The following is a 20,995-nucleotide window of genomic DNA, read 5'->3' as shown; positions in this document are numbered from 1 at the left end:
AGTTTAAAATGAGACAATTTGTCTTCATCTTTCAAAGGTCCCTCTCTTCTTTTTCATATTCCACCCTCAGAAAAACAGGTGCTTCAATACCTTTTTTAAAAAAAAAATTTTTTTTTTTATTATAGTTTCATGAACTTTTGAAGAAATTTTTACCTGGTGATAAAGTTTGATCCTTGAAAGTACTCTTTGTATGCAGCTTCATGTGAGGAATTTTTTCCCTTGATGGATTGTTGTAGAGCCTTTACAAAGTTGAGGGAGCCTTTCTGACCAGACCAGGCAACTCAGGCAAACTCCCACTGCCTGTTCTTCTGATCAAGTGAGATGAATCTTATGTGTCAAGTTCATCTCATTGACAAGACCAGGGCTAATTAGGCTGTTTCTTTTTGTTGCTGTTTTGTTTTGGCTTCGTGGCTGTGGGATCTTAACTTCCCTTCCGGCGCCCCCTGCAGTGGAAGTGCTGCGCTGTGCCTGGTCGCTCAGCCATGTCGGACTCTGTGCGACCCTATGGCCTGTAGCCCGCCAGGCTCCTCTGTCCATGGGGATTCTTCAGGCAAGGATACTGGAGCAGAAGTGCAGAGTCCCTATATAAACTATTTCTGCAAGGGAACCTCACAGTTTAGCTTGATGGAATGGGAAATTGCATCTCCTGAAAGCAGGCCTCTGCAGAGCTGCTCTCAGCTGTCACACTAGTATCAGGTGTGATGTGCCCAAGCATGGGGTGAGGGACACACAAGGGCACCTTTTGTCCTTGGCTTAAAGCATTCCAGTTAGCAAGATGGGTTGCCATGACTGTGCTTGTGGTTGATAAACAGAACTGTAAGCCTTTTTTCATGGAGCAGAAATAGGCAGGAAGGACAAAACTGGACACCTGCACAAAGTGAAAATTGTTGTGATGTAAATTCAGTGGCCTTTGCTACATTATAATGTGACATTGGAGATTTGACCCAGTCATGTCTGGTACCCAGGGAGGAGATGCTTTCCTTACAGTGCATTCCAAATCAGAATGCTCTTAGTCCATGTGCAGTACTCATTAGAAAGAAAGAGTCTCTGTCCACATCTGTTCTCCAGAGCTGGTTTGAGTTTTCCTTGCTTCCAAACTTACAGGCCCATTGGAACTCCTTCAGTTTGATCACGGGCAGTCAAATCCCACCTACTACGTCAAGCTGGCTAACCATCAGCTGGTTCTGAGGAAGAAACCCCCCGGGACACTCCTTCCATCCGCGCATGCAGTAGAGAGGGAGTTCAGGTAAATTCTCAGAGTGAGGGTTGTGCTGTCCCCAGCCTCCACAGCCCCACCCCTGGGCTGGCAAGTCAGCACCCCTCATAGTGCCTTGAGATGTTTAAAATTTTAAGTATGATGCTCCAAGATTATTTCAGATAAGAACATGTCCCCTAATTTTAAGAGCTTGTTTTCTCTAACTAAACTTGTAGGAGACAAGACTTTTTGAGATTCTACTAAATGGGGCTATTGCCCAAAGAGTTGAGTTGATAGTTGTTGAAACTATCCATGAGTTGATAGTTGTTGAAACCTGGGATTCCTTGTATGAATCTTTCTACTTCTGTATATGTTTGATATTTTTCATAATAAGATGTTTAAAACAATAAATGTGTTATAACCCATCCCAAGTAAAATCTCTTGCTTCACAAATAGGAAAACTTAAACATAGTAGGTTGAGGCTTCCCTGGTGGTCCAGTGGACAATAATCTCCCTTGCAATGCAGGGAACACTGGTTAGGGGACACCAGTTTGATCCTTGGTCTGGGCAGATCCCACATGCCTCGGAGCAACTAAACCTGGGGCCACAGCTACTGAGGCTACTCTCTGGAGCCCAGGAGCTGCAACTACTGAAGCCTGAGCACTCTGGAGCCAGTGCTCCATAAGGGAAGCCCCCACAATGAGAAGCCTGCATGCACACCACTCTAGAGAGTTGCACCCACTCTCTGCAACTAGAGAAAGCCTATGCACAGCAATGGAGACCCAGCACAGTCAAAATAAATATTAAACAAAACAAAGCATAGTAGGTTGAAAAACCTAGCTCCAAACCCTTGGACAGTGAGTGATAGCGTGATGACTGGGCTCCAGAGTGGAGCTTCCTCTCCTAGAAGACTTTCTCTGCCTCCTCCTCCACCTTCCTTCCAGCCTATCATGTTCTCCAGAAGGAAGGTTGCAGTGAGTAGTCAGGAAAATGTGATTTTAGCTTTTGGCCTCTTCTTGTTACTTACTGTCTCTCCTCTGACTTTTTGGTTCCTTATGTCTGACTCTCTGTATTACAGCTACTGATGACTGACATTTATGAAGCCTTTGGGGTTCATTTGTGAAGCCCGCAGAAGTCCTATAGCTATGTGTGAGCATTTATATTTATATATGTGCCCATGTGATAGAATATGCTTACAGAAGCAAAACGCTGAAATGTGGAACTACCACTTATGTATGCATTCTGCTTGGGGACTCTCTCCAACTTCCCAGTGTTCTGAGGAATTCTGGACTGTTCGAAGGACATCCAGAAATCCAAAATGCACAGAATTTCCATTTTAGTAAAGGAATAAAATGTGCACTTGAAGATGAAACATGTATCTGCTTATAAAATGCTAAATCAAATTTGGAAAACTGGGAAAACAGTATAACACAATTTGTAAAAACCTCAGGGTAGTCATATTTTTATACCTAATAATTCCAATAGAGGATCTCTCTTTAAAAAATAGTTCTAAATAGGGAGAAAACCTTTATGCATTAATATGCTGACTGCAGTGTCATTTACAATAAAAAAATGGAAATAACCTATAGACGCAGTAATCAAGAAATGATTTTGCAAACTTTGGTATTTCTATTTGTTGGAACAATAATAGTAATAGCTAATACTTACTGAGTGTTCAGTATGTGTCAGGCACTATAATACATGCTTTGAATGTATTGTTAATTCAGATAATTCTCAGCAACCCCCTGATAATAGTCCTATTATGACCGCTGTTTTATAGAAAAATGAAGCTTAAAAAAACTGAGCAACATGCCTAGTGATATATAACTAGTATGTGAGGGATGGAGCCTGGCTTCACACCCAGGGGTGGTAGGATTCCATAGCCCTGTCTTAATGATTATACTGTGATTGCTGCCAATAAAAGGATGCCTGTAATAAAATGTATATGATAAAATCTTAATGTAGCAAAAACAGATACAAACTATATATGTCTTAACTGTTTTTTTTTTGTAAAGACTTATACATTGAAACATTAGGAGAAGGCAATGGCACCTCACTCCAGTACTCTTGCCTGCAAAATCCCATGGAAGGAGGAGCCTGGTAGGCTGCCGTCTGTGGGGTCGCTAAGAGTCAGACATGACTGAGCAACTTCACTTTCACTTTTCACTTTCATGCATTGGAGAAGGAAATGGCAACCCACTCCAGTGTTCTTGCCTGGAGAATCCCAGGGACGGGGGAGCCTGGTGGGTTGTCGTCTATGGGGTCTCACAGAGTCAGACACAACTGAAGTGACTTAGCAGCAGCAGCATACATTGAAACAAAAATATTGGAAAGGAACACACCAAAAAACTTACTGTTATCACGTTTTGGTGGTTTGTCAGTACAAATTGTTAAATGACAGAAACCCACCTAGCCTGATTTAAGTTTATTCAAAAAAGTGAAGGAGAAGTGGTAAAATGTATTGACTTCATTATCTAAATCTTTCAGGTATGGCTGGATCCAAGGGCCCAAATAATGTCACCAGGACCCATTTGTTCTCTCTCTCCATCTCTCAACACTTGTTTCCTTGATAACCCGAGTGAACACTATAGGATACTTCCTGAGTTTGACTTACTGGCCTAATATGGGTCACAAGTTTGCTCCTGAACCAGTCTCTGTGGTTAGGAGGATGCATTGTTCAGATTGGCCAAATCTGGCTCATGTGCTCAACCCTGAAATCAGGGTTGAATCACTGTCACCCAAAGCATGTGAACTACAGCTGGGGAGAGTTGTTTCCCAAAGGAATGTCTAAGGTATTAATGTTAGAACATGAAAAGGACATCAGGCAGGCAAAAGCAGGAGAATCAGTTATTGGTGATAAGACTAATTATTTTTCTATTTAAAAAATGTCTTCCTTATATGTTTCAGTAAAATTTACCAGTAAACTCATCTGGGCCTGGAGTTTTTTTAGGAAAAGGTTTTTGCTTATGGGTTCAATTCAATAAATTTTGGATTATTTAGGTCTTTTATTTCATCTTACCTTAGCTTTGGAAGTTGTAATTTCCAAGGAATTTATCCATTTATATTTTAAAATATATAAAATTATGTTATAAATATATATAAAGTTATATATGTCCGCTTCATATGAACAATTAAATTTATTGTTCAAAATATTCCCTTACTATCCTTTTAATGTATGTAGGATTTCTAGTGATGTCCCCTCTTTACGATTCCTGCAATTGACTGATAATTTGTATTTTCTCTCTCTCTTTCTTCAGGGTACTTAAGGATTTATCGTTGTGTTGAAGAGTACAAATGCTTAGTTTTATTAATTTTTCTGTTTATTTTCTATTTCATTTAGTTTTCCTCAGAGTTTTATTCCTTTCCATCTGCTTACTGTGGATGTATTTTTACCTTCTTAGCTATAACCTTACATTTTGTAAATGTAAATGATTTACATTTTCCTTCTTTCCTAACATGAGCTTTCAAAGTTATGAATCACTTTCTAAGCACATCTGCATCCCACAAGTTTTGACATGTATTATTATTATTATTACAGTTTTTTAATGTTTTTTAATGTTCCTTTAATTCCATTGTCAAGGAATGTAGCTCAGTTGGTAAAGAATCTGCCTGCAGTGCAGGAGACCTGGGTTCGATCCCTGGGTTGGGGAGATCCCTGGAGAAGGAAATGGCAACCCACTCCAGTATCCTTGCCTGGAAAATCTCATGGACAGAGGAGCCTGGTGGGCTGCAGTCCATGGGGGCGCAATGAGTCGGGCATGACTGAGCGACTAACACTTACACTTAATTCCATTAAGGTCTTGGAAATACTAAGATTTTGATACTTGGAAACTTTTAGGACTTATTTTATGGACCATTACATGATAAATCTTGGTGACTGTACTGTGTGCCCTCATAAAGAACGTACATCCTGTGGATGTTGTGTGAGTGTTACAGAACTGTCCATCAGATCAAGTTGGTTGGTAGTGTTGTTCTTATCGTACTACTTCTAGTTAGTCTGATAAAGTCAGTTAATGAGAAAGGCATTCTAAAGTCTCAGTTATGATTGTCAGTTTGTCCATTACTGTCTTTAATAATGAAATTTTTACTTCAGGTATTTTAAAGCTCTGTTATTAGGCACATACACATTTATGGTTTTTTATTTTTTTAATTGAAGTATATTTGATTTAATGTTATGTTTAATTTCTGCTATATAGCAGAGTGACTCAGTCATACATATATATTGTTTTGCATAGTCTTTTCCATTGTGGTTTGTCACAGAATATTGACTAGAGTTCCCTGTGCTATACAGTAGGGCCTTGTTGTTTAAGGCACATACACATTTATGATTATAATATCTTCCTGGTGAATTAACTCTTGCATTGTTCTGAAATGTTCCTCTTTATCTCTAGTAGTTCTTTTTGTCTTAAGTCTCTTTTTCTGATATTAATATAGTTACACCAGCTTTCTTATGGTCACCAATTTCATGGAACTTCTCTTTCCATCCTTTCATATTTTATTCATTTTTTCTATGTTTTTATAGTTAAAGCATATTAAGTCTTGCTTTTGTATTCAGTAGGACAATTTTTGTCTTTTAATTGGAATGCTTACGCTATTAAATTAAATGTAATTATCAATATATTTGACTCAGGTCTATGATTTTCCTATTAGATCTTTGTCCCATTTCTCTTCTGTTCTCCTTGCCTTTTTGCCTTCTTGGGTCAATTGAAATTTTTAAAGTTTAGCATTCCATTTTGATTTTTGCATGTACCATTTTAAAATAGAAAAATAATTTCAAGAAAATCTGATCACCTCATTCAGCAGTGTCTCTCATCTTTGTTCTGTCAGGATAATGAAAGCCCTTGCAAATGCTGGAGTCCCTGTCCCCAAAGTTCTTGACCTTTGTGAAGACTCAAGGTAATGTTCAGATTTATTTTTTCCATTGTATATTCAAGCTATAGAAAAGTCCATATATTAACTCAAATTCTAGTTTGCTAAAGACAAGTAAAATTCGAGTAGAAAAGAGATTTTATAGCAACCTCCCCTAGAGTGGTTTAAGTTATCCTGAAAGATAAATGCCTGCTTTTGTGAGAATTGGTAGGAAACATCTTTTCTAACATTTAAAGAGCATATGTCCATCTAGCTTCATGTTGTTTGTTTTAATTAATTTTTTTACTGGGGGCTTTCTAAACTGTTTTTGAATTGCATTATAATATACTTTCTGAGTCTCTTTTTTCCTGATTTTTTAATTATGAAAAATTTGAAACATGCACAGAAGTTGAAAGAGGAAAAAACAGTACAGTGAGCACCCATTTACACTTCATCTAGATGAAAACATTTGTTAACATTTTGTCACATTTGCTTTCTGTGTATATATATATATGTGTGTGTGTGTGTGTATGTAAGTGTATGATATAGACAAAATAATTTTATAGAAATAATAATTATGTAAACATTTTCTAATTTACTGTTTTGATAAATAACTATATAATTGTTTTATAAGTAAGTATATTTCATATGTATGTAATTGTTATTCACTGAACCTTTTGAAGTAAGTTGCAGACAGCATACATCTTGTAAGAATAAAGACATGTTCTTTCATAACTCCAGCAGCAGTATTACACTTAAACTAAAAATAATTTAAATTTTCAAGTCAGGATGAATATTTATAACAGAATTTTCAAAACAACTTTTCAGAGTACTAAACTGATTTCTAGTAATGACGAAAAGATTGATTAATGACATTTTGGTGTGTCACCTTAATACTTTGGGGTGTTGTATATGTCATTCATTTCACTAAATAATGATGAAAATAACATCAACAACAAGAAGAGATATTTATTGAACCCTCATGGAACCAGACACATATGCCAGGCATTCCCTATATATTGCTCCCTTAATTCTTATAGCTATTCTTTGAAGCTTTATAGATTTAGTAAAAACAAAGCTCAGAGAGGTTTAATATGTTCCTCAGGATCACAATTCTAGGAAGGGCAGAGGTGGGACTTAAGCCTGGTTCTGTGTGACTCCAGACCTGACCCCCCACCCCCTGACCCAACATGCTGCTTTCCTGTATTATGACAATCCCATTCCGAGTAGATTCCAAAGAGAAGAGAGGCAGGCTGGCAAGGAAGTGTAGACAGGAGTGTTTATGTGTGGCTTAGTTTGGGGAAAGAGTACTTCCAACTTCCACTTCTATGCAGAGGAAAAAGGAAGTTTCCAGTACTGAGTCTGAACTCCCGCCCAGCACTTACAGCTTACACACAGGACAGAGCAGTGCCCTAACAGCCTGCCACAGCACGGGCCGCTGAAACACCCTGTTTGTGTCCCTCCCAGTGTCGTTGGTACCCCCTTCTATCTGATGGAATACTGTCCAGGCCTCATCTACAAAGACCCCTCTCTGCCAGGCTTGGAGCCCAGCCAGAGGCGGGCCATCTACACTGCCATGAACAGAGTCTTGTGCAAGATTCACAGTGTGGACCTCAAGGCTGCAGGCCTGGAAGACTATGGGAAACACGGTGAGCACGGGGCCCCTTGTCTTCTGTGCTGATGTTTCCTCACTGGTCCTCTGCTTTCTGGATTTCCATTGTGCCAGGATTTTAAGGCACCATTGGTAAATGTGAGGTGGGCTTGTTAGCTTCCTAATTGAAAATACACTTTCATTTTAGTGGAGGTGTTGTTTACTTAGATGTTTTGTCCTGAGATAAATCGCTCCATGGACTATAGAATCTCTTTTCCCTGCAAATTTTATCTCACTGTATTATTTAAATCTTTCTTTTTTTTCTGATACTGACTGGCCAAAAGTACTTAAGATATGTATTTTCTTCTCCATTTCTTTTTTTTTTTTTACCATTTCCTCTAAATGTTCTTTTCAACAGGGGTAAAATTTTTTTTAATGCCATTGTATTATATAATTTGTTGCTGCTCTTTTCTTTATTTTATTTTTTAAATTTTCTGAGAGCTCCAGTTGTTACTCATCCTTGTAAACACTTGGTGTTGTCAGGATTTCCCTTTTCCTTTTTTTTTTGGAAGTCAGTTGTATTGAAAGGTAGCATTTTATGAATTTTGACAAATGCACACAGCTTTATAACCACCATCACAACTATCTCCATGCTTTTGCATGCAGATACTTTAGCATGAGCCACAGAGTTTCACTTTGCCCTGCGCATTCAAAATTATCTGACTCTCAATGCATTCCAGACCGTGGTTAAAAAGAATCTCAGTAAGCTGTATTTTGTTCTTTCTCTGCTTTTAACTAAAGCATGCCTATTCTTCTAGGACTGTATCAAATGCTGCAGTATGTATCCAATGTACATCAACTTCCTGACATATTCTTACCAAGTTTCCTAAAATTCTATCACTCTGTAGGCACACGATGTGAGGCCTCAAAACTAAGCGTTTGAGAAACTTTGCTACCACATAGGAGGCTTGCTGACTACCCAGTCACAATAGAGGGAGTTCTCTACCCTTTCCACTTGTAGCCAGATCTGTATCAAATGCTAATTTTTGACCAGAATTACCAATTTAGTGGAGTTCCCCTTCCATCTCGGTGGTCTCACTGGAAGATATTTATAATAATTTATTTGTTGTCTATCCAAAATTTTGAACTGTGGTGTTGGAAAAGACTCTTGAGAGTCCCTTGGACTGCAAGAAGATCCAACCAGTCCATCCTAAAGGAAATCTGTCCTGGGTGTTCATTGGAAGGACTGATGTTGAAGCTGAAACTCCAATACTTTGGCCACCTGATGCAAAGAGCTGACTCATTTGAAAAGACCCTGATGCTAGGAAAGATTAAGGGCAGGAGAAGGGGACGACAGAGGATGAGATGGTTGTATGGCATCACCGACTCAATGGACATGAGTTTGGGTAAACTCCGGGAGTTGGTGATGGACAGGGAGGCCTGGCGTGCTGCAGTTCATGGGGTCGCAAAGAGCTGGACACGACTGAGTGACTGAACTGAACTGACCCAAAATTTCAACTTAACTGAGCATCCTATATTTCATCTGAAGCCCTAGTTACTAGTAAAAGGGCCAGTAGGCAAAGACAACAGATGTTGCCTATATGGATCTGTTGTTTCAGGATGGAAAGAGCCCTGGAACAGAAGTTAGATGCTGATTTGTGGGGTGACCTTGGGCAAGCCCCATTACTTTGTCATAGTTTTCTCAAGAATAGAGGTTGAGTAAAAAAGCCCTGCCCTGCCCCTCTCACAGCGTTGATATGAAAAGCAAAGGAGATGGCAGCTGTCCCAGTGCTGTGAATGGACAAAGCCGCTGTCACATGAAGCCGTGGGCGGTGTGACATCCAATTGTACAGTGAAGAGAGAACAGCTTAAGGAGGGCTCTTCTATGCACTGAGTGGATCCTTTGCCTTTTAGTTTTAAAGTGGACCATTCTGATATACTTTCCACTGACCTATTAGGTTGACAAAGAGACGAAGCAGAAATCTGGTCTGATTTTGTATAACTCAGGGTCAGGCTCCTGGGCTGCTGGCTATGTCTTGAGGCTTATTACATAAAGCAGCTTCCTCAGATTTCATATTCACTGGTCCAGCTACAGGGCCATCAGATACTCTTTTCAAGTATCCTGTAATTTCTTAAGTTATGTTAGGAATCCTGCTGCTGGGCAGGGCACAGGCTGTGTATAGCTAATACACCATTTGTGTAAAATTGGTACATTTAAATAAATTTAATTTATTTGCACATGTGAAGAATATCCCCAAGAGGATGCCTAAGAAATTGGTCACATGGTTTACCTTTGGGGAAAAAGGGCTGAGTGGCTGGGCAGGGGATTGGGGATTTATTGTACACCTTTTTGTCACTTAAATTTTGAACCAGGTGAATATATGATTTATTGAAGAGAACAAATATAAATTTGTAAGGGAAAAGCACATAAACATGATTTCTGATGAAAAGGAACTTTTGACAAAGATCCCTTTAGGTCCAATCAAGTTATCACAAAGAAACTTTCCACCAAGGACCTGTAGAGAGCATAATTCCCTTTTTTCATCCCAGAGGGCAGGCTGCTTTGGGGAGGAAGGGTGTCTCCTTGGCAGGCCTGCTTGAGGCCAGTGGCCAACAGAGCAGAGACACAGGGACAGCTGCACCTGCTTCCCACAAGAAGGGAGTGTGTGCAGCACTGGGGTGGTGTGTGCTTGGGGGACGGGGGACATCCTAAATCCACGTAGATTAACCTGAGGGGCTCCTTCAGCAAAGGTTCAGCTCCTAGAGGCTTTAGTATTTGATTTCTTATGATAATTTTCAAACTTATAGAAACATTCAGTAGTGCTGTGAATAACTATATCCCATGACTGATTTTAAGAATGACTAACTTTTGTCATATTCATTTATCTCTTTCTGTATTTATCTATCTGCATGATTAAGAGACCCTGACACTTGACTCCTAAGTGCTTTAGTATGCATTTCCTAATAATAAGAGCATCCCCCAGCACCCTTATCACATCTAAGAAAATTTACCATTTTCTCAGAATATCTAAGACCCAGTCCATATTCGATTTCCTCATTATTCCTCCTTTTATAAGCAAGGTTTTTTGGGTTTTGTTTTCCAAATCAGGATCTGATTGGAGAGTCTAGAGCAACCCCCTCACCAATTTTTTAAAATGAGTTTTTAAAGGTACCAGGTAAGTGTATTATAGGTTTATTTTGATTATGGTTTCATTTACTGCTGACTTCTACTTGCTATAATTCTGAAAACTGAAAGTTAGTTCTCAAGGCTTGATTTGTTTTGGGTTGAATTCCTTGGGTTTTGATCACGCCTCTTACAGCTCTGCTGGATCATTCTAATGACAGGTGAATGGATGCTCCGAGTGTGCAGTTGACTCCATGGAAGGAGCCCAATCTCTCTATTGTTGTCCTCAAGCTCCTGGGAAACATTTTTTTCTCAGATGAGGGGTGAGGGCTTGACTTAGAGCTTGGACCTGGTATGTTGTTTATTATTAATAATGACAATAATTGTCATTTGACAGCAATGATGGTGACAGTAATGCCATTATTCATTGAGCAGCCTTCTGTGTTTGGCATGTTATATATGGATTTCATTTGTCCTTCACAACGGTCCTAGGGAATATAGGTATCAGTACACTGATTATACGGATGAAGCAATGGAGGTTTAGAAAAGTTAAATCATTTGAAAAGCTTAACTGTGAGCCAGGTAACTCCAGAACTTGCTTCTAGTCTATGGTCCCATAACTTGCAAGTTCCTCAACTGTGGTAACTCTGGGTTTCTTAATAAACTGCTGAATAATAGCAAATGCTCATGTATTACTTACTACATGCCAAGAACAGTTGCAGGGCCCTTACATATTTTATCCTCCCAACAACTCTAATGAGGGCCACCTCACTGATGAGGAACAGGGGCATAGAGACATAAAGTAACCTACCTGAGACCACACAGAGAATGGCAGGGCGGGAACCAAACTGAGACCATCTATCTCAGTGTCCATGCTCTTAGCCACGCACTGTCCTCTAGCTAATAAAGGATTTATTAAAGGCTGATAGGAAGCTTATAGGATCTCTGAGAGGGCCAGAGATCAGGCCCAGAGGGCTGTGTGGCTGGGAACAATGCCCAGATCACACAGATCCAGCCAAGACAAAATAGCAGTGGCTTCCAAGTTGAGAGAGCAGGAGCATCAGGTGGAAAATTCTCCAGTCATGGGATGAAGATGCCTCAGACATTACAAAGGGCTTCACGTAGTGGTTGATTTCTGAAACCTTTGGAGTTTGTTGAAATGGTACACCATATTCTAATCTTCTTTCCCTCAGGGGACTATATTGCACGTCAGGTGCAAACATGGATCAAGCAGTATCGAGCCTCAGAAACCAGCACCATTCCAGCAATGGAGAGGCTCATCGAGTGGCTGCCCCTCCACCTTCCCAGGCAGCAGCGGACCACAGTGGTGCACGGGGACTTCAGGTCAACTCAGCATGAGAAGGGTTGATATTTAGATGTGGAAAGTGATGAGAAGGGCATTTGAAGGGGAAAGAAGCAGCTGGTCTTGCCCCAGTTTACTGCTGACAACTATCCATGCACAATTATCTCCCTGTGCGTGGTCTTTAAGGAAGGGTTTGTCAGCTTTGACACTATTGACATTTGGGGCCTTTGCCACAGCAAGAGTTAGTACCACCCCCAGGTCCGAGGGCGCAAGCACGGGCTCCAGTTGTAACTACTGCAGGACACACACCTCCAAAACTGCATTGCTGTCAACAGCCACAGCAATGATCTTACTCATGAGTCTACAGTCTGGGGACAAGATGGCTTGTTGGAGTGACTTTAAGGCCAGGGGCTGAAATCGCCTGATGGCTCACTCACATCTGCACGGGGGCAGAGGAGAGCTGGGCTCCCTGAATCTCTCTCTGTATATCTATGGTTTCTCAACTAGTCTCTTCAGTATGGGGCTTCCCAGGTGACTCAGTGGTAAAGAATCTCTCCGCCAGTGCAGGAAATGCAGGAGATGTGGGTTCAATCCCTGAGATGGGAAGATGTCCTAGAGGAGGAAATGGTAACCCACTCAAGTACTCTTGCCTGGGATATTCTATGGACAGAGGAGCCTGGTGGGCTACAGTCCATGGAGTCGTAAAGAGTAGGACACAACTGAGCAACTGCACACACACGTACTCTCCAGTATAGTATCTTCTGGGTAGTTGGACTTCTTACCTGGCAGCTCAGGGCTGCAAAGGTGTGTATTCTGAGGGGAGAGAGCCAGGTGGGAGCTGATCACCTTTTCTGTCCTTGTCTTGGGAGTCACTCGGCACCACTTCCACCTGCATCGTAATTGTTAAAAGTGAGATGCTTCCAAAGGTGAAGGATCAGACTCTTCCTTTTGTGGCAGGAGTGTCAAAAAATTGCAGACCTGTTTTAAAACCATCTCAGGGAAGGAGAATTACCAGAACCTGGATACTGTCTCTATGTGGCGAGGGCTGCCTCACCAAAGCTGTGGCCCTTGGGAGAGGAACACAGCTGTCCCTTGGCCTTGTGCTGAGAAGGGGCTGGGGAATTAATATACAGGCCCCCTTCCCATTACCTGTTGGTATCCCCATTGGCTGAGCCAGAGGGCAAGGGGGCTGGTGGATGCGGCCCTTTCAGGCTTCTGGGCACATGGGGCACAGCGGGGTGGGAAGTGTGTTTGGAGGGGCCAACAAAACACACACTCAGCATGGAACACCCCCCAGTGGTCAGTTCTCTTAGTGCTGTCTCCATTCCTTGCGGCTCCTTCAGACTGGACAACCTGCTGTTCCATCCGGAAACTGCCGAGGTGGTTGCTGTCCTGGACTGGGAGCTTTCTACCTTAGGCGACCCCCTTGCCGATGTGGCCTACAACTGCCTGGCTCACTACCTGCCGTCCGGTTTTCCCATTCAGCCAGGTAGGAACTGCTGCTGGGGAGTGTGGATGGAGCCGCCTCCATTCTCAAAGATTTGGGCAAACGCAGCTGAAGTAGTTGGTGATTGGGCTGCTCCATGAAATTCAGGTATTTAGTATTTCTCCTACAGTATCATTTTTAATGACAGCATAGGATTTCATTGTTAAAGAATTAACTCATTCAAGGCATTTGGTTTGATTTCTATTTGGGTATTTGTTTCCAGGTTTGTTTTTCTCTTACTAATTTCCCTGTGCTTCCACAAAAAGGGCAGTGAATATCTGCATAGTAATATCTTTGCCTGTATATAAGGTATACTCCTAGGATAAGTTCTTGGAACAGAATATATTATATGCTTCTGAACCATCAAAATGTTACAAATGAAGAAAATCAGTAAGATTTTTTATCTGTTGCAGTTATCTTTTTCATAATTTGGTGAGATTTCTTTGTATACCATTTTTTATCAAATGACTGATAGAAAATAACATGCATCCACCCTGATCTGTGGCCCAGATGGAATTTGGAGGCCCCTCATTGCTTCCTTTACTGCCAGTTTAGTCTGAAACTTTTAAGAACCAGGTTATGAATAACAGCTTCATGCTTAGATTCCAGACATCTTAAAATGATGACCTATAACCCTTTGAACTAGTTGTGAAACTTATTTCCAAGGGACAAGATGATTTTCAGAATTCAAATATTGGGAGTCACAGGGGAGCATGAGGTCATTGCCTAGTCCTGGCTCTGTCGCTTCAGGGTTGAGTGACTGTGATTTGACTGAGCTGGGAATCCCTACTGCAGAGGACTATTTCAGGATGTACTGTCTTCACATGGGGATCCCTCCTGCTGAGAACTGGAACTTCTACGTGGCTTTCTCCTTCTTCCGCATTGCTGCAATCCTGCAGGGAGTCTACAAGCGCTCACTCACAGGTAATGGGAGCCTAGGAGAGCCGGCCTCGGGGTGTGAGTCACAGCCAAGGGGCTTCTCTCCCTGAAACCCTCTCATGACCAAACCACAAAGTTCAGTTAATTCAATCATTTGTCAGCAAGTGTATATCATATATTTTTTAAGAAATATTTAGAATTTTTTTAAATTATTAAAATAAGGTACAAAACTTTTAAAAAGTAAAACACACAATAAGAACTCAATCATATAGAAGAATATAAAATCATCTTCCATTCTTTTCAGCATCATTCCTTAAAGATCAAGCTACTGTTAAGGGTTTTTGGGCCCCAATTTTTCTGTATATCTGTTGTCTCTCCTCTCTGTCTCTCTCTGCAAGTTTTATAAAAATGTGATCATTTTACATGTTATTTTTTAGTACCTTGATATAAAAATTTTTTATGCCAAAGAATTTTTATGAAATACCATGGATGGCATCACCGACTCAATGGGCATGAGTTTGGTGAGTTCCAGGAGTTGGTGATGGACAGGGAGGCCTGAAGTGCTGCAGTTCACGGGGTTGCAAAGAGTCGGACATGACTGAGCAACTGAACTGAACTGATTATGTGTATATATATTTTTTTATATATTATGGCCATATGTATGTATTTAACAACTATATAAGGCAAATTCCTTATTTTTTTCCACTTCACAGTATTTCATTGAGACCATTCCATGTGAATATGTATAGACATCATTCATTTTACTTTCTATAGTACGTTCCATTGTATGGATATACTGTAATGTATATTACAGTATTTATTTATTTATTTATTTATTTAACCAGTTACCCTATTGATGTATCTTTGGATCATCTGCAGATTTTCACAGTCATATAGTGGTTGGTGGACATCTTTTCTTACTCATATTTGAATATATCTGAAGGATAAATTCCCAGAGTTAGAATTTCTGGGTTAAAAATTTGTGTATTTAAAATTTTTTAGATGTTGCCAAATTGCCCAGTGAGAGGACTGTTGAAGAAGAAAAAAAGATTACTGTATTTTCTTTGATGATCCTCTTACATATATGGGAAAATACTTTATTTAACCAGTGTTTTCTAGATTATATCTTTAAAGTTTGAACTTTCGAGAAGGAAGTTTTGGCTACTTAGAACACAATATATACATGGGTCACCTATGGAGTGTTCACATATATGCAAGTATGGCACAGTGTTACTGTCCCAATTTAGTTTTCATTCTGAATTCTGTAGGGTAGAAACTGAAATAATCTATAGCCTAAATTATTTAAGAAGGTATAAAGACAGATTAAATTTTGTTTCCTATGTAGAAGGAAAGCAATTAGAAAGTAGGAAGGTAGAATCTCCCAAAAGACTTCCCAAAGACTTAGCAATAGTGACTAGGCCAGTAGCATTAAGTACCTATAATCATCCACATTATAAGCTATAAATTACATTCTTACCAAAAGGAACCAGGGCACCTTGGAGAAGTGACTGATTTCAGGTCTAGGGCAAAATATCCACAAGATGAATCTGGAACATCTTCCTGTACCAGAAAGATAGGAGGTTGTTGATTATGAAGGTCATATTTAACTGTCTCAGGAGTCCACTTGAATAGGCTCCCACTTGCTAATGACAGGAAACTTTGAGCACCAGCAAGGATGAGAGCTGGAATGGATGACACACATCAAGTATGTTTAAATTTATGAGTAGAGAGTGATACTAAAAGTCTCACTGGTGACTGTGGAGGCTGAGAAGGAAGCAACCCATTATTCTGATAATTGGTAAATGAGGAGGAAAAGGCAACCACTTATCCTGCCTTTCCTATACAAATTAGATGTCATGTTAACCAAATGATTAATGAGGAAGTTTTTCTTTAGAGAAGCATCCTGGACCCAGTGATAGAATTAGCACAGCACCAATTTGCCATCCCGATACATGAATGCATCTGGAGAATAAGTGTTAATGGTGCTAAAATCATTGAGAGAGGCAGCCAGACATTACATACCTCCTGATGCTGCCCTTAAAAGTTGAACCTGGATCTGACCAAGCCTCTAGTGCCAGCCACCAACTTACAGGGAACAGAGGGTTCAGTGGAGCACATTAAATAGCACCACTGAGACAAAGCCACTCACAAAAATCCAGATTCTGGGAAACTTCACAGGGAAACAATTCAGTTTCTTCAACAAATGAAAAAGGTGATACGATGTTGAGACTTAAAAGTTATATTAGCCAAAATCAGTATTTGGACCTTATTCAGATCTCTGTTTGAAAAAAGAAATGTTCTGAAAAAAATTTTTGTGAGACAGTCTTAACTATCTCAGGGACTTGAAAGATATATTAGCCAAAAACAGTATTTGGCTCTTATTCAGATCCCTGCTTGAAAAACAAAATGTTCTGAAAAAAATTTTCGTGAGACAGTCAATAAAAAATGAATTCTGACTGGATAGTTGAGGATATTAAGGAATCATAGTTAACTGCTGTTTAAGTGCGATAATGACATTGTGTGAATGTTTTTATGTCTTTGTTTTTAGACATAAATGAAATATAAGTATAAAGATGTGGTGTTTGGGATTTACTGCAGCAAAATCCAGGGCAGTTGGGGTGGAAAGGCAGAGGATGAAACAGGATTGGCCGTGGTTTGATGATTGTTGAAGCTGAGTAGCAGAAACCTGTAGGTACATTAAATTCTTCTCTCTAGTTTTGTTTGTCTTTGAAATTTTCCAAAATGAAAACTTAAAAAGGAGAATAGAAAGAAGCCCAGCAGTGGGTTTGCTGGTACTATGGGGACAGCTTAGCTTTGTGCTCATCAATACCCAAGGCTTTCTGGTAGCATTTTGCTCTCAGCCACGGTGTCAAAATCTTCTGAGAAAGGCAGTTGCAGTAGGGGAATGGATCATCCATTCACTCCCAAGAGCCTCTGCTAGGTCAGGCACCATGCCAGGTGGTTGCTGTTGTTGTTCAGTTGCTCAGTTGTGTCTGACTCTTTGCAACCCCATGGACTGCAGCATGCCAGGCCTCCCTGTCCTTCACCATCTCCAAGAGCTTGCTCATATCCATTCCGTTGGTGATGGCATCCAACCATCTTGTCCTCTGTCATCCCCTTCTTGTCCTGCCTTCAGCCTTTCTCAGCATCAGGGTCTTTTCCAATGAGTCAGCTCTTCACATCAGGTGGCCAAGGTATTGGAGCTTCAGCTTCAGCATCAATCCTTCTAATGAATATTCAGGGTTGATTTTCTTTAGGATTGACTTGTTTGATCTCCTTGCTGTCCAAGGGACTCTCAAGAGTCTTCTCCAACACCACAGTTCGAAAGCATCAATTCTTTGGCACTCAGCCTTCTTTATGGTCCAACTCTCACATCCATATGTGACTACTGGAAAAACCATAGCTTTGACTAGGCGGACCTTTGCCATCAAAGTAATGGCTCAGATTTTTAATACACTATCTAGGTTTGTTATAGCCTTTCTTCCAAGAGCAAGTGTCTTTTAATTTCATGGCTGCAGTCACCATCTGCAGTGATTTTAGAGCCCAAGAAAATAAAGTGTTTCCATTGTTTCTCCATCTCTTTGCCATGAAGTAATGGGACTGGATGCCATGATCTTAGTTTTTTGAATGTTGAGTTTTAGGCTAGCTTTTTCACTCTCCTCTTTCACATTCATCAAGAGACTCTTTAGTTCCTCTTCACTTTCTGCCATAGGGCGGTGTTATCTGCATATCTGGAGGTAGAAGTTTTCTCCAGAGAAAAATCAGTATCTAGAGAATTTCTAGTTTAACCCTCCCTGATCTGACCATTGTGGTCTCAATAAGCAGTGCTTCCTGGAAATGGTATTGTCTCCTCTTTGGAGAGTGTCAGTTTTAAGCCAGTATTTCCCAATTTTTGTTGAGGTCTTACAGTGAAGAGTAACCAGGAACATTTAGTTAAACAGAATGACTGCTAAGTCCAAACGGTGATGAACAGGCCTGATTGCCTAAGGACATTTCCTGGTGAGCAGCTGAGTTCTTGGTGTTCTGAGTTCTGCTCCAGTGTCTAGGGATAACTGGATCAATTATGCCCATTATGTCAATTAAATCTCAATTTTTAAAACAGAATTATCCATTCTAGAATCTCTATATGAATAAACTTCACCAGATTGTGCCCCACGTCTCTAGTCTTTCTCATTCTATTGTTTTCCTCTATTTCTTTGCACTGACCACTGAGGAACCATTTATCTCTCCTGGCTATTCTTTAGAACTCTGCATTCAAATGGGAATATCTTTCCTTTTCTACTTTGCTTTTCACTTCTCTTCTTTTCACAGCTATTTGTAATGCCTCCTCAGACAGCCATTTTGCTTTTTTGCATTTCTTTTTCTTGGGGATGGTCTTGATCGCTGCCTCCTGTACAATGTCACGAACCTCCATCCATAGTTCATCAGGCACTCTGTCTATCAGATCTAGTCCCTTAAATCTATTTGTCACTTCCACTGTATAATTGTAAGGGATTTGATTTCGGTCATACCTCAATGATCTAGTGATTTTCCCTACTTTCTTCAATATAAGTCTGAATTTGGCAATAAGGAGTTCATGATCTGAGTCACAGTCAGCTCCTGGTCTCGTTTTTGCTGACTGTATAGAGCTTCTCCATCTTTGACTGCAAAGAATGTAATCAGTCTGATTATTGATCTTTGTAAAATGGGGATTAAAACAGTCATGTAACTCCAGGAATTCAGTGAGTTGCACGTTAGACACTCATCACTAAGTCTGGTACATGTCAAGTGCTCAGCAATGGTAGTAGCTGCTGATGGAACAATACTGTTATACATTAGTACTGTTAAGGGTTGTTTAGGGGGTTTCTCACTGGTTTTCTTTGCCTCTGCTTAGGGCAAGCAAGCTCGGCAACTGCGAAACAAACTGGGAAGCTGACAGAATTTATGTCTAACCTGGCATGGGATTTTGCAATCAAAGAAGGGTTCCGGGTTTTTAAGGAAATGCCGGCCACCAAACCAATAACGAGGTCCCATCACACATGGTCCCTGCTGAGGACCCCAGGCACGAGGAGTTACGTCACCTCCACAGACTCTTCTCCAGCTCATGCCTCAAAGGAAGCTCTGATCTTCTCTCCAGAAGGCCTTCCCCCCCGAGTCAGGGAGCTATATCAGCGCCTGAAGGAGTTTATGGAACGACATGTATACCCCGCTGAACCAGAGCTACAGCGTCACCAGGCCTCGGCCGAGAGGTGGACCCCCTCCCCGCTGGTTGAAGACCTCAAGGTAAAGCAGCCTTTCGTTAGCACAGCCCAACCTCAGCTCGTCCACTGGCCATATCTGTTCCTTTTTAGGCAGTGAAGAGATGGGAGAGTTGAGTTCAGTGGTCTCTGCTTTCCACCACCACTAGAAAGAGCCAGCCCTAGATCACTCAGTTTCGCTTCATTGCTCTTTCTGTGTGATGTCTTGGCCTGATACTCAGCCCAGGCAGAGGAATGCAGAGTCTGTGGCTGCTAACTTTAAGGCAGGTAGACTCATTTTATACATGTCTGAATTATGTAAATTTGAGACTGAGTGATATAAATTGCATCAGTTAAATGACACTCTCTTTAAAGAATCCATAACATCAAACCTAAAGGGCCACGTCAACTATAAACTATGTTTATGCTCCTGACACACAGTGACATCAGTTTAGTGGATAATGGAAATACCTGCTGTTCTTTTTCAGGATTGGTCTTGGCTTGTGTTAGTTCTTAAGTTATCTGAAGTCTTCAGGAGCACATATTCTGCCTGTGATGCAACCAGACCTACTTTAAAATGAATTGGCATTATCTCTGCCTTCATAGTAACAAACCTGTTGCAAATTAACCAGAGTTCAAACATGGCAACATTAGAAAGAATTCATGACATAGAAAGAGTTCTATAAAATTCTCTGGCCTCTGAGATAGTGACTGTCAACAATTTGATTTATAGGCTTCCAGTTCCATTCTTCTAGTACATAGTACTATATATGTTATTCCTATAATAAATATAGAAATATATATATATATATATATATTCCCACATCCTATTGTAATGAAACTGTTTTATTCAATTATTTGAATCTCCCACTGGCTTATGTTATTTAATGATGTATCCCATGTCAGTGCCTGGAGATGGACCCCCAAGGGGACACATTGGGGGTGCACTGTAATTTGGCTCCCCTGCCCCTGGCTGAGAGACACTGTGGGGATCTCAGTGTAGGTCACTCCAGGTCACCAAAGCAGCAGAGTGAGCAGCTAGCTGCTAACATGGACAGGGAGGCTGAAGAGCCAGCTGAAAGAGACAGTGGAAGCCAAGGGAATGCTGGCTGCCAGGAGTGTGGCCACAGCTGTCACTAGGGCAATGGCCAGGAGGTCTCCACTGGATGCTTCCCCAGGACACTAAGATTGAGGTGGGAATTTTCAGCCAGTCATGTGTAGGTCCCATGCTCACGTGTTGATGCCACTGAAATTTTTGCAGTGAGAGAGCACCCCAGAATAAGAAGAGATTTGGATCCTGTGCAAGCCAGGTGCATCAAATGCTGTTAGATGCTTCTGTGTCCACTTACTGTT

The 20,995-nt window shown here is 40.8% G+C and overlaps 1 protein-coding gene across 4 annotated transcripts in view; it reads left to right on the top strand.

Annotated features, from left to right (window-relative positions):
• Positions 1-20,995, top strand: part of LOC136145582 (acyl-CoA dehydrogenase family member 10) — a 46,766-nt gene that overhangs the window by 14,060 nt on the left and 11,711 nt on the right. For all 4 annotated transcript variants that reach the window (XR_010658810.1, XM_065904013.1, XM_065904014.1 and 1 more), the window contains exons 7-13: positions 1,105-1,246; positions 6,023-6,091; positions 7,511-7,692; positions 11,952-12,102; positions 13,405-13,550; positions 14,298-14,471; positions 19,300-19,688. Coding sequence is in view for 3 of the 4 variants with exons in the window: in XM_065904013.1 (XP_065760085.1) it covers positions 1,105-1,246; positions 6,023-6,091; positions 7,511-7,692; positions 11,952-12,102; positions 13,405-13,550; positions 14,298-14,471; positions 19,300-19,688 (1,253 nt within the window). In the remaining variant the exon portion in view is untranslated. The remainder of the gene's footprint in view (positions 1-1,104; positions 1,247-6,022; positions 6,092-7,510; positions 7,693-11,951; positions 12,103-13,404; positions 13,551-14,297; positions 14,472-19,299; positions 19,689-20,995) is intronic.

The sequence above is a fragment of the Muntiacus reevesi genome, chromosome 13, assembly GCF_963930625.1.
Source record: "Muntiacus reevesi chromosome 13, mMunRee1.1, whole genome shotgun sequence".
NCBI classification, from domain to species: domain Eukaryota; kingdom Metazoa; phylum Chordata; class Mammalia; order Artiodactyla; family Cervidae; genus Muntiacus; species Muntiacus reevesi.
The sequence above is the reverse complement of the archived record's forward strand: the minus strand, read 5'-3'. Positions and strand labels throughout refer to the sequence as shown.